The sequence below is a fragment of the Hyperoodon ampullatus genome (genome assembly GCF_949752795.1).
Source record: "Hyperoodon ampullatus genome assembly, chromosome: 3".
In the NCBI taxonomy this organism is placed as follows: domain Eukaryota; kingdom Metazoa; phylum Chordata; class Mammalia; order Artiodactyla; family Ziphiidae; genus Hyperoodon; species Hyperoodon ampullatus.
In genome coordinates, this window is record NC_136916.1 from 14,729,908 (window position 1) to 14,744,451 (window position 14,544).

The window sequence follows — 14,544 nt, forward strand, 5'->3', positions numbered from 1 at the left end:
TGAGCTGACTTTTCAGTCATGGCATAATTTGTGTGTAAAGGCTCGTCTCAGTGGTATGGCTTACCTAAATGGAAACAGCGTCCCCATCTACCTACTATCCTATTGCTTTCATCTTATCAAAGAACTGCCCCAAATTATATAGTTCTTGTCAGGAAACCACATACATATCCACACTGTACATTACTTTATTTTCTTTTCTGACTTGTTTTTTTTTTTTTTTTTTTTTGCGGTACGTGGGCCTCTCACTATTGTGGCCTCTCCTGTTTCGGAGCACAGGCTCCGACACGCAGGCTCAGTGGCCATGGCTCACGGGCCCAGCCGTTCAGCGGCATGTGGGATCCTCCTGGACCGGGGCACGAACCCGTGTCCCCTGCATCGGCAGGCGGACTCTCAACCACTGCGCCACCAGGGAAGCCCTTTTGACTTGTTTTGAGGGATCGTGTACGTATGCCTGTAGACACAGATACATGCCATATGGATTTTGTGCCATGAGAATATTATTAAAGACTCTCTAATCTGGGGCAGAAATTATTTCCTTTTCCATCAGTGACAGACCTGCTCATATTTGTGGTTGGGTTACGGTTACAAGTTGGGGAGTTTATTCTGGCTTTGATAGCTAAAAATTAGAAATAAATCTGAGAAGAAAACTACGCAAGTTGAAATTCAAATCTAAATGTAGGAGTAAATTGGCTAGATTATTCTGAAGCAAGATAGCAGACATTCTTCAATCCAAAGTGCTCTATTTCTATTCAAAACACATTACTTCTTAGCTCAGTTCTGTCAGAGAACATCCACAGACTTACGTTTTCTAGAGAGAAAACAGCGTTGAAATCAAAACGTATTGCTTTTCTGGGCTTTCGAGAGTAATTAAGTGTAACTGGCAGATAATTTAAAATATAACTAATTTTGGGTCTTTTTCAACATTTAGGAATTGCAGAGTCCCAAAACAATATTTTAGAAGTTCTTGCTTGAGACAACTAAGCCAAATATATAAATGAAATGGTGAAATGTAATGTATGTATGCATTGTTCTAAAAAGTACATAACCTGTATATGTTTCCTTTTGCGGTTAACAGGTAATAGGAATCTTTAAATAGCCAACTTATATTTGACTGAAGCAACATTATAAGTCTATCATTTAAGTTTAGGGAAGAAAATAGTTAACTAGCCTCCTGGACTTAATGGTATTTTCACCTAGATTCTTCGAATGTCTGTGGAAGTAGAGCTTGTCACTATGCTGATGATGACTCAAGGGAGTGACATTTTTCAGGCAGTTTCTACAGAATGACCTTGAAAATTGTGCGGTGGCGTCATGATGGGGGTCTTGGCTGCTTAGTGGGAAAGTGGTTGATTCATACTAGGAGACGTGATTTGAACATAGACCTGAAATTATTCATACAGGATGAGGTGACTGAATGACAAGCGCCCTAGGTAACGTAGGACAGTATTGGCAATGGGAAAAAGCAAAGGTTCAACTTGTGTGCACACACACACACTCCAGATAATTATCAGATGCCAAAATGACCCTTAGAAGAAATCTAAAAGCCATTGCTTCAGAAGTGATGCTACTGTCTGTGATTTGAGCTTGCTTTTCCAAAAGTGAATGAATTATTCTCACTATAATCCCTTCCAGGGATGTCCTGGCACACCTCATCAACCACAGACACAGAAACTTTTTGTGGGGTTTGTACCCCAGAGTTTACCACAGAAAAGTCAGTGACAACTAGAGTTGCCCCTGTGAGCATAAGAAGCCTGCTTTGCATATCTCCCCATTAAACCTCTTTCTTTTTTCTTTCCCCCTCTCTAACTCCTGTCTGCCCCACTGGCAGGAGTGCATGGTTGATGCTGACTCTTCCGACTTCAGGTCAGGTCCTCCCCACTCCTAGAAGATCCTCTCCAGACCATAGCTCTCTTCCACATTTCTGAATTCACAATGCTTATTTGTAAATTAACCTCATGCTATCTTGTCATTTCTTCCATGATCATTTTGGTGTGGTACAGCCCAGAGTTTGGTTTCTGGAGTCAGACTGTTGGCATTTAAATACTAGCTCCTACATAGCTCTGATATTTTTGACCAAGTTATGAATCTTGCTAACCTTCAGACTCTCTGTCTGTAAAATGGGCATTTACCATCTGTCAGATGGTGACGATTCCACCGGCTCACGCATGTGACACTCTAGGCACAGGGCCCCGCATGGCATAAGGAGAGGGACCAACCGTACCAATTTGTCCGAGACTAAGGAGGTTCCTGGGGAGCAGAACTTTCAGTGCGAAACCCGAGAAAGTTCCAAGCAAACTGAGTTAGTCCTCCTAGCTGTAAGCATTTCATTTATATTATTCAAATTTTATCGTATTCATATTTTGTATTCCTTGGGAATCCTATGTTACATCTTTCCCCCATTAAGGTTCACAGAGGCGCATACCTAGGTGCTTAAACATCTTCATGTGTACTGCATTTTCTTAAAGGAGGTTTGCAGTACTTTATAGTAATAAAATTCATAAAAGACTGGAAAATTAAAACAAAGATGACATGGGAGTCTAGAAGGAGAAATTGTTAGGAATATAGCATTGGCTTGAGAGATAATTTTTGATTTTGCAAAGACATTTTTTAAAATGTATCTCAAATGCCTAGAACACTGCAAATAATAAAAGAGGTTAACGATTACCTCCAGGAAAACATCATACACAAAAGAAAATATAATCACAGATTGCTACTGTTAAATCAAGTGATCAAGCAATCCCTAAGTGCAGCGTAGCTGCAGGGCTGTCTCACCACACTTCATAAACCCAGCTGGTAAGAAAACAAAGAAACCTTTATACCCACGACACAGCAGGCAGCATGGGCTTCATGTGGCCACAGTTCCCCTTGCTCCTCCACCCCCTGAGTTCCAAGGAAGTACGTGGCCGGTGGGTCATGGGAGCAAGCACAGGTAGATGCTGAGAACACAGTGGATTTTTGTCACAGCTGAGAAGTGCTAAGCTTAGGAAACTCGCAATCGTGTAAGGGGACCACTAGCAAACCTGCCCAACGGGGAGACATTATCTGTATCAACCTGGTTAGGAAGCAAGTCTTCTCTGGGGAGGAAAGGGAGACTTTATTATTGCAAAGATGGTTCTTGGCTGCCCAGTCTCCCTTTCCTCTCAGATAGTGACCCGGAAGTGGGGACTTTATTAGTCCACCCCCCCGTTGCTGGTGCCACGTGGCTCTTGCCTCACCAGGAGTGTCAAATGTTAGCCCCCCGCCCCCGCCCAGTTATCCTGTGGTGAGCTTCCTTGTGGCTCAGCTTTCTTCCCACAATCCCCAGTTGCTTCTTGAGCCCTGGGTTAAACATTTGCCTCCACAAGTAGAAAAAAGTCATGGGGTGTGTGTGTGCTTTAGCCTGTTCAGCTGCTATAACAGAATACCATAGACTGGGTGGATTAGAAACAACACATATTTATTTCTCACAGTCCTGGAGGCTGGAAGGCAGAGATGAGGGTGCCAGCATGGTCAGGTCTGCTGAGGGCCCTCTTCTTGGTTGCAGACTGCCATCTTCTCCTTGTGTCCTCACATGATGGAAGGAGAGCTAGCTAACTCTCTTGCCTCTTCTCATAAGGACACTTATCCCATTCATGAGGGCTCCACCCTCATGACCTAATCACCCAAAGGCCCCACCTCCAAAGAGCATCGCATTGTGGAGGGGGGGCGGTTAGGATTTCAACATATGAATTTGTGAGGATACAGACATTTAGTCCATTGCAGGGGGAGAGAGGGAATTTGGGAGTAGCATAAATAGGGTCACATGTGCCTCTAAATTTGTGTCAGGTGGAGCAGAAGGACACCAACAGTAGCTTAGTTGTTCTTCATCGTGGCTGCCCATTTGAATCACTTGGAAGATTTAAAAAATAAAACATCAGTGTCCACTCCCTCCCACTCCCACCCCAGAGACTCTGATTTAATCTGGGGGACCTGGACATAGCATGGTTTTAAAACATCCCAGGTGACTTTAATATGCAGCCAGGGTTGAAACTCACTGCAAGTAACTGAATCCTCCTCTCTCCTCCTTTCCTTCCCACAGTTCATGGCCCATACTGGAGCTGAAAATGTAAAATATGATATAGTAATGATTGCTTTTATTTTTACATATGGCTTCCAAAGTTTGAGCAATATTTTGTATCACAGTGACGACTATGCCTGTCTCTAAAACTTGGTGGTTTTAACTCAGTGGTAGATGGTTTCACTTTTATGTTAAAGTCTGTTTATTCATAGTTTATTATGTAGCAAGGCTGTTTCTTAGGCAGTTGTCTATTCACAGCTTATCGTTAAAAACCAACAACTAAAACCTAGAGGCAGTCTGGCTTGTTTCTCTTTACTGCAGGGATGGAAAAGCATTTTCTATAGTGCTAGGAATTCTCTCAGATTAAAAAATAGCATCTTGTTGCTGGATTAGGCATAATTGTTGTGGATTTAGTACCCACCGTAGCTTGTGGAGAGAATCAGAGGCCACGAGGACTTGAGGCTCTGGCATGGAACTCTTGGCGGCATGTGCAAAAGCCATTTGAGCAAAAGAGGTTCACATCATGGGCCTATTTTATTACCAGTTAGCTCAACCGCCGTGTTCATGGCCTACACGAGATCTAGTTAGGATCTAGCTCATTATTTAATATTTACTTCAAAACTAACAGCATCGGGCTTCCCTGGTGGCGCAGTGGTTGAGAGTCTGCCTGCCGATGCAGGGGACACGGGTTCATGCCCCGGTCTGGGAAGATCCCACATGCCGTGGAGCGGCTGGGCCCGTGAGCCATGGCCGCTGAGCCTGTGCGTCCGGAGACTGTGCTCCGCAACAGGAGAGGCCACAACAGTGAGAGGCCCGCGTACTGCAAAAAAAAAAAAGAAAAACTAACAGCATCTTCATACTTTCTTACGTTTATGTCTTCGTTCAGTTTAGCAATTTTCCTGTGATTGTCTAAATAGAGATTTTTCTTTTGTCCTAGGGGGAAAAAAAAACCTCATTAAGTTCTTTGACACGCATTAGCTGATAAAACCATAGTAAAGTGTTAGAAAATATTTCTAAATATTTTAGAATTTCTAAATATCTAAAATATTTCTGATTTCATTGCATCTTGTATTCTTCATTGGAAAATTCCCGAGGGCTGATTTTCTCCTTATTCTAGATTTTTTAAAAAGTTAGCTAATTGCTATAGACTTAATGCTTGTGTCCCCCCCACCCAAATTCATATGTTGAAATCCTAACCCCCAATATGATAATACTAGGAGATATAGCATTTGGCAGGTGATTAAGTCATGAGGGTGGAGTCCTCATGAATGGGATTTAGTGCCATTATGAAAGAGACCCCACGGAGCTCCCTCACCTCCTGCCATGTAAGGACTCAGCAAAAAGATGGCCTTCTGTGAATCAGGAAGCAGATTCTCACCAGACACTGAATCTGCTGAAGCTTTACTCTTGGACTTCCCAGTTTCCAGAACTGTGAGAAATAAATGTTTGTTGTTTAAGCCCCGCAGTCTATGGTATTTTTTTATACCCACCCCAGATGACCTAAGACATCAGTAAAGCACCATTTTTATTTTTATGTTCTGCATTTGGAGTTTGGCCATCTACTATTACTCTATGGTCATTGTGAGGCTGTCAAAACCTCCACTCCTTCTGTAATGACCTGAGACTTTTATTGTGGTGTCACTGTGCAGAGATGATTGTTCTGATGCCTTCCTGCTTAATCTCCCAGCCTCTGTATTTGTATTCTATAAAGTGGGAATGACACTTGTATTAGAGAGTTATTCTGTTAATTAAGGGGCAGTATATAAAGCACCAGGCACATGGAGGACACTTCCATAATTCTCTTTCTCTTCTCCCATCTACTCTGGGTACCTCCCCCAGAGTGGACATTTTTGGGGGTGCTTTTTCTACTTTTAATTTGGGTGAATTTCTGTGGTTCATTCACTCTAATCTTTGTATGTTTACATGTATTTCCTTATTTTTCCAGTTTCAGATTTCTGAATGCTCCTAAAAATTTTTCTTCCTCCATTTTTACCTTCTGTTTTATGACCTTCCTGTCTACTTACTTCTTTCTTTATCTTGATTTTACCTCCTTCAATCATAAGAATAAGCCTTAATTAGAAAATATTAGTGTTGGCTGTTTATGTAAGAATTTATTGTGCACTAGAAGAGAGATTTCAGTTTTATAAATACTGTAGGACATTTCAAATAGAGCCTGAAACCCTCAGAGCTTTAGTCATCTTCCAGACCTCTGGTCAATAAATCTTACCAACGTGAAATGAAAGTTGAGTCATACTTTTGTGTTTTGTTGTTGCCTTAATATAATGAAAGCTACTGTTTTGTGGCTTTTATGCTATTGAAATAGAAACTGCTCAACCTCAAGACTCTTGGGCTGGAAGACCATCATACCTTTACCACCATCTGTACTAATGCCCATGGGTTAAGACTCCGAGCTTCCACAGCAAGGGATGCGGGTTCAATTCCCTGGTCAGGGGGAACTAAGATACCGTATGCCGCTCTGTGCAGCCAAAAGAAAAAAATGCTCATGCTGTCTGACCACTAGTTTAATAAGGAGGGCACTGTGTGTTTTTCCCTTTCATAAGAAGTACTTGTTTGTTGCAAAATTAGCCTAACATCTTGCTTTTGCAAAACCCATTGAATTCCAGATTTTTGTGGACAATGTCTCATACTCACATGGATAGCTATCTTTTACCCAAATCCATAATAAACCCAATTTCCAAAGCCATTACCTGAAATTTCCTTTTGCTTGTTTCACCTATATTTCATAAAAAACTTTCATGTAGCACAACAATAAAAAAGCAATGTTTGTGCCTCTTTTTAAATAGGGATTTGCTTTTAGTAAGTTGATTCCTCTGAGCTCTCAGTTATATTTTTCATAGTCCTAATAGGAGCTTCCTAAAATATCTTCTATTGTACCAGGTATAAGGTAGATAACAAGTTTGATAACCCCAAAGAGACTTACGTTAAATAATGTAAACAGAGAGGGAGATGGAAATAATCAATAAAGGCATGAGGAGAGACCATAAGGACAAGGTAATTTGTATTTACTCTGAGGTTTCTCATTCTAAACTCTCCTGCTCTCTCCAACCCACACATGTTTAGGATAAATACCTTCTTCTCCTTCTGTATTTGACAGTAGCTACAGATTCCTTTTGAAGGTCGGATTTGAACAATTGAGTAGGCATGAATTTTCATTTTTAAAAGCCAAAGTTAGAGAACACTTTTCTTCTTTTTCAAAAAATTTTTATTGGAGTACAGTTGATTTACAATGTTGTGTTAGTTTCTGCTGTACAGCAAAGTGAATCAGTTATACATATGCATATATCCACTCTTTTTTAGATTCTGTTCCCGTATAGGCCATTACAGAGTATTGAATAGAGTTCCCTGTGCTATACAGTGGGTCCTTATTAGTTATCTATTCTATATATAGTCGTGTGGATACGTCAATCCCAACCTCCCAATTTATCCCTCCCCCATTTCCCCTTTGGTACCATAAGTTTGTTTTCTACATCTGTGATCCTATTTCTGTTTTGTAAATAAGTTCATTTGTACCATTTTTTTAGATTCCACATATAAGCGATATCATATGATATTTGTCCTTCTCTGTCTGACTTACTTGACTTACTATGGTAATCTCTAGGTCCATCCATGTTGCTGCAAATGGCATTATTTCATTTTTTTATGGCTGAGTAATATTCCATTGTATATATGTACCACATCTTCTTTATCCATTCATTGGTCGATGAGCATTTAGGTTGCTTCCATGTCTTGGCTATTGTAAATAGTGCTGCAATGAACACTGGGGTGCATGTGTCTTTTTGAATTATGGTTCTGTATCTAGAGAACACAGTTAAATGACATTCTTGCGTTGTCACTACTGATGGGTGCTAAACTGGGATTATCATGCACAACCTGTGTAAACATAAACGCGTTACAGCTGATGAGGTAGCATATTTAAGAGTTTTTTTCATCATTGTCCTTTCCTGATCACTTTTTTTCCCAAAATATTTTAAGGTGGTTGTGCGTGATTCTGTACATCAAAATTTAAATGTCATAGTTCAGTAGTGTAACAAAGGATTAAGTGTTTAATTCTTTACTTTAATTAATTGTCAAAGGTTACCTATTTAATCTTAAGTAGATCAAAATAATAATGAAGAGATGACTTCTTTAAATGGATAAAAACCAGTTCAAGACTACTAGCCTGGGGATGCAGTTGGAGTCATTGACTAATAATGTATTTAAGGAAATGCCCTAAGTATCCCGAGCCATTTCCTTAATTGGGCAAAGGGCAGATGTCCAAGGCCATCCCTGCTCTAGGAGGGCAGTTAGCTTTGTCACTCCTCTTACGCCTGCATGCTTTGAGCATAGTGGACAGTGATTATTGTTAACATCCATGCAAGCTCACTAAGTGACAGGAAAGGTAGTAAGCTCTGTGCATGCATGAAGTCTCTTAAATACTTGCTGATAGTCAAGGGAGTAAATAAATGAATGGTCATTGCTTCCAGCTTCCAACACAAGAAAAAGCTCTTTTACTCAGCTAGTTAAGTAGGTCTAGATATTTATGGGAATTTCAGTATTTTTTCTTCATGAGTGAACTATAACAACATCCTTGACATCTATTGATGTTAATATTCAAATTGAGTTGATAATGTTAAAAAGTGCTGTTTTCTGACATATTTGGTGTTTAATCACTTTATAATATACTACAATCCAAGTAAAGATCTTTCTCAAGAAAGACATTAAATAAACACAGTTGTAACAACATTGTAATATGAATTAATTCAAGAACTATTTAAAAAATCCCCATTTAACCTAATATCATTATTATCTGGAGAACAGATTAATGATTTGTAATTTTCTGATGATTAAACTTCTTTAAAGTTTGATGTTCTCATATATCATTAGAATGAGTGTGCCACTTATAAAATATTAATTATTCATAATACCCAAGAATTACATCTGCTTTATTCTTTTATTATAACTGTCCTGAATAAATCAACCCATGATAATTTCTTTATATACTCAACCTGACTGAACAAAGATGGCAACCTACTGTGGCTTTTTATAGCACGTATATCATAAAAGTTTTACTAGTGCATCATATAATTATTCAAGCCACAACGAAGGGCATGCCTACTAAAATACCTTCATTTATAGCCCATGATTCTGGTTATAAATACTTAAACACACACTACTGATTCTGTAGGGTTTTATCTAGCTTCTATATTGGTTTCTCTAGAATTCAGTTTTCTTCAAAACAGGAACTATGTCTTTTGCATGTCATTAACTAGTGGTGAGAACAGCACAAACTAAGTGAATGCTATCTTTTTTTATGTATTATAGAAGGATAATGTTTACAAAATTCTTTAAGTGGTTTCGTTCCTCAGGCTTTCATAGCATTATCCAGCTAACTTATAGCCAAAAATAAAACGGATAATTCATAATATTCTAAGTAAAATTTTCTTTTAAGGCTTAACAAACATTTGTTGCTAAACATATGCTATGTTTACCATCTTTGTAAAGGTAATATTCAACAGTATGTCTCAAAATATTGAAAGCACCCATTATTAAATATCCTGTGAAAACACTTATACCCTGTCGTTGACAATCCAATTAAATTCCTTTAAATTTCTTTTTTTTTTTTAATTGAAGTATGGTTGATTTACAATGCTGTGTTAGTTTCAGGTGTACAGCACAGTGATTCAGTTATGCATATATATGTAAATCTGTTCTTTTTCAGATTCTTTTCCCTTATAGGTGATTATAAAATATTGAGCATAATTCCCTGTGCTATACAGTAGGTCCTTGTTGTAAATTCCTTCAAATTTCTTATTTTTATTTTGGAAAATACCTACAAGGATCATACGGCCAAATGAAAACAGGATTTTGTTAAGGGATTGCGGGAAATTTTTGTTTTGTATTTGTGTTGTTTTAACATAGCATCTGCAATAGAGTAATACAAATATTTCTAACATATTTAACTGCATGTTAAACTGATTACCTATATATGTCCTTAATTACTGAAATTTATACTGCTCTAGAGATCACTTATAATATCACTCTTCAAATTTCACATGACACTGAAAATGGCATTTTGTTTCAGAAATGTCTAGCAGAGCATGGGGTCACCTGAGGGCTTGGGAGGGGTACTTCGAGACTTGGTTTAAGGATTCTTTGTGTGTGTGTGTCTGTTTAATGTCCAGCACCTGTTCTTCCTGGAGCCTACCAGCAAAGCCATTCGCAAGGGTATGGGTACATGCATCAGACCAGCTTGTCATCCATGAGGTCAATGCAGCATTCACCAAATCTAGTAAGTGCCCATTTGAAGCATTCCTCCTTCCCTGGTTTTCATATTTTATCTCCAGAATATAAATGCACATAGAATACTGTTGAATTGAGTATGGTACATTTTTTATATAAAGGGTAAATGATGATGTGTTGCATTTTTACAAGCTTCCCTAAAGAAGTGGAAGACATATAGGGGTAAACTGTTGAGAAGGGAAGGCACGATGAGAAAACATGTAAACAGTAAAACATACAAAGACTCTACCAGTACTATATCCTAATTGTTATCTCATGATTGGAAGTAGTCAACTATGGTCTTCATTCAGTAAAAAAAGCACAAATATCTGGTCATGTTAACTAGTTAATCAAAATGGCCACTGAGAGCTAAATGACACACAACATATGTCTTTGAGTCCTCCTCTGGAAATCTTGGAGTGCTGATTCATTCACTGAATGTAAGGCTTGGAAGCAGTGTTCCGGGTCATTTAGTCAAATGTGGCATCGTACGCTGAACTTGCTTCTCCAGGCTCCCGACACAGTCCCTTGGCCTTTGCCTGTGCACTTAGAAACAGGTGGCCCTTCTAAGCTTGTAAAATACCTTTTTTAAAATGTATTTTTGTTGAAGTATAGTTGACTTACAATATTATATTAGTTTCAGGTATACAACATAGTGATTTGGTGTTTTTATGGATTACGCACCATTAAAGTTATTATAATATTATTGACTGTTTTTCTGGGCTATACGTCACACGTCTGTGACCTACTTATTTTTTATAACTGGTAGTAAGGTATCTTTATTCACTCTAAGGTTCTTTGCATCTCAGCCAGTTTCCTCCGTCTATGAATACACTTGATTTTGAGATTGTCTGATATTATTAGCTAAACTCTTGGCCTCAAATGAAAACAAATATAGTAAAACTCATTTTAAAAATTTCCTCATTATAACAAGGATTTAATTATACGTACTTAAATATTCAGGACATTTATATGCTAAATTTCTATCACTGTGATACAAAAACCTATTGAGTATATTATGGATTTTTTCTTTTATTTGTTTTAAATATTTTTAAGAGGAAACAAAAATTTTTAGTAAAGTTCATTACCTCTGCCAGGGGACCGACGGTAGTGATTTGGCAGTGACTTGGACCTGTCTGCCACTATGGTGGGTTTTGTTCTCTGAAGAATGTGGACTAGGGGAGAATCTACATAATCTAAGGTCTCTGGGCTTATCTGAAGCTGGGGGAGTGGCTTTACTGCGTCAGAGCTTACTTTTTGACGGGCTAGCTATTGTATTTAACGGCTTGCTCTGGCCCCATTCTGGCCCCCAGTATTACGTCTTTTGCCAGACTAGTAACCTTGAGATGAACACAGTCAGGACAGACAGTACGCTCTGGTTTGCAGGACTCCAGATATAGATGTGCTTGGGAAGATTCCTGATAGTTACTTTATGCGTGGGTTGGTTTGTTGCGATCAGCATTTGCGGCTGTGACTATCTTGGTGTCCATCGTGTGACCCCGTCTTTCCTTCCTCAGAGGACCTACCGAGCCATGTACGATTACAGTGCCCAGGATGAAGATGAAGTCTCCTTCAGGGATGGTGACTACATCGTCAACGTGCAGCCCATCGACGACGGCTGGATGTACGGCACGGTGCAGAGAACTGGGAAAACCGGGATGCTTCCGGCGAATTACATTGAGTTTGTTAATTAATCATTTTTCCTTGCCCTTTGAGCTTTGTTCTAATGTACACTAAACGTAATCTTTTTAAAAGATAGAAGATACTTTTAAGACAACTTGGCAGTTATTTTACAGTAATCTATCCTTCTTTTGACAATTAGACACGCAGGTACCAGGAAGAAGGAATGACTTCTGGGCTGAAAACAGCAGCATTTTCGGTAATTCGTATAAACAAAATAATTAGGTCTGGAGACCTGGTGCTGCTAATTGTGTTAATGTTTTCCTTTGATTGGCTATCGTGAACCCTTCTGGGAAAATGTATTTTTGTAGACTTTAATAGAGACGTTGATTGTCCCTTAAATGTCACAAGTATATGAAATAGCTGTCACTTTGGAATCACCAGAAGCCAGTCCTCTTAATTCAGTAACACAGCCGATAATTTAAAAACCATTTAGCTTTTGAGTCACGAGGCAATTTCCAATTCAAGTGAAAATTGCCTAAATATATTAAATGTAAGCAGTGGCAGAATGACAGTTTGGTTAAAATTATATTGACTGGTGGCCTTAGGGATCTAGAAACTTGTACTGAACAAAAAAATTTTCTTGTTCCCTGGGCCAACTTGGGTCTATTTATTTCTCATTTGTACCGAGGTATATCCTACTCTCCATTTACATTCTATGGACCTAAGTATATGCTTGGCTGCATAGAATGTCAGGACCAAATTACTTCACAGCTACTCTACAAAGGGCAAATTTTAAGGTCATCTATATCATTTCCCTAATACTAATAGCCTTTTACCCTGTTGCATGTCATGTAGGTTCAAGCTTTTGTAACATAGGCAGCTGCACTGCCTGCTCCTGTTATTAAAACAAAAAGTGTGGCTGATATCTAAAAGCCCTTTCCTCTAGTTGCCAGCTCATCAGAAAAACATAACTTGAAAAGTTGCTTGAGATTCTCTTGCTGCATTGCACTCTAGTTTTGAAGGATTTACACCTTAGGAAATAGATGTATACTCTAGCAAATAAGTGATTTAGGTGTTTATTGAACAGCTTTCATTAACTTAATGCCGCTATTGATTTAAAAGCAAAGAAAACTTCATAAAAGCCAGTTACAGAGTTGGCATACGAAGTGTGCTGGGGGAAGCCAGCGAACAAAAGATGACCAGCTCCGCACAGAGAGACAGGTGATCTGGTTTCTTATTTGGGAAAATGGTATTCAGATTCTGGAATGGGAATCTAGCCACTGAAACCGCTTAATGAAAAGACTTCCTTTCCACTTTCTGGTTTTTATTTTGTAAATCACATCCAGGGGTGAGACTGGGATGTCAACAGAGATTTGAGGTACAGGCCCAACAGGTTGTTCATTAAAAAAGAGATCGTTGTCACATTTTCATTTCCAAATGAGTGACTTTGCAGGCTCTTGCTGGATTCACAGCCATGACCGTCATGTTGTGAAGTTTTACCTGGAGTCCACAGTCAAGATCACGGGAGAGACTAAGGTCCATCAGCAACTCTGTGTTTTTCTGACCATGCCCATTAGTGAGACTTGCAACAGGGTAGCAGTCATGTAGGGTCTGACTGTATATCTGTAATGAAACTGAAAAAGTAAAGTTACAAAAATGCAATCAAATGTATGGGCCTTGGGGCTTTCTGCCTTAATGATATATTCAAAGAAATTAACAAAATATGCTGTAAAACATCTTTTACTGAAATGTTTATTGGTCCAAAGGCAAATGTTAATTCATTTACACCTTTGAAAAGTAAGCACATCATTTTGAAAATCTGTAGTCTTATTTTTATCGGGCTAAAAGAGTAATTAAATAAGCTTTATTACATTCAAGCTGCATCTACATGACACTGATGTAAAATTGAAAAGAGAAAAATTCAGGCAAATAACTAGAGATGTTTTGAGGGGGTTTTACATATTACCACATAGCCAGCTTGGCTGATTTTCTGTCATTGAAATGACCAGTTGTGATTCAGCTGATTAAACCCCATATCGGTCTTGGTGTCTTATACAAAAATCTGCAAAGACAAGCGGAACTTGGAATATTCTTGCAAAATTTTCTGTGCATTAAAACCAAGGGCAATAAGCTTGCTTAGTTTTATTATACCATTAAGTAAATATTTAAGATTCACCCAGACAGACTACTTTTTTGTGATTATAAAAGAGTAGTTGATTAAATTTGCAGATGAAATGTAAGATGGGTACAATTTTTGATAAATAGCACATTTATAGGAAGCTCAAAGGAAACCGATTTGAAATGATGATTATAATCGGGGAAGTAACCATAAAGTAACAGCTTGACGTTTCATTGTTTTTCTCATCCACTGATTTCAAAATCAGATTCACTGAATGTAAACGTCAATACTTATTTGGGGAATAATTCTCCTAAAATTTTAAGCTTCACATAATATTTGCATAGTAAAATGTTTCTGCTTTCCAGCCTTTAGGAATTAAGATCGGATCAGAATTTAACTAGAGGGCAGTTACTTTACAATAAAGACTGAGGGAGAACAAGTTGCACATGTTCCTGATGCTATGATTTGATAGTGTTGTCACCATTAC

The 14,544-nt window shown here is 38.6% G+C and overlaps 1 protein-coding gene across 2 annotated transcripts in view; it reads left to right on the forward strand.

Moving 5' to 3' along the window:
• The window catches only part of NEBL (nebulette), a gene marked incomplete at its 3' end in the record, with an annotated part of 349,160 nt that extends 337,151 nt beyond the window's left edge, over positions 1 to 12,009 (forward strand). For both annotated transcript variants that reach the window (XM_079700816.1, XM_079700817.1), the window contains 2 exons: positions 10,219 to 10,325; positions 11,833 to 12,009. In XM_079700816.1, coding sequence (XP_079556942.1) covers positions 10,219 to 10,325; positions 11,833 to 12,009 — 284 coding nt within the window. The remainder of the gene's footprint in view (positions 1 to 10,218; positions 10,326 to 11,832) is intronic.
• Between the last annotated feature and the right edge of the window lie 2,535 nt (positions 12,010 to 14,544).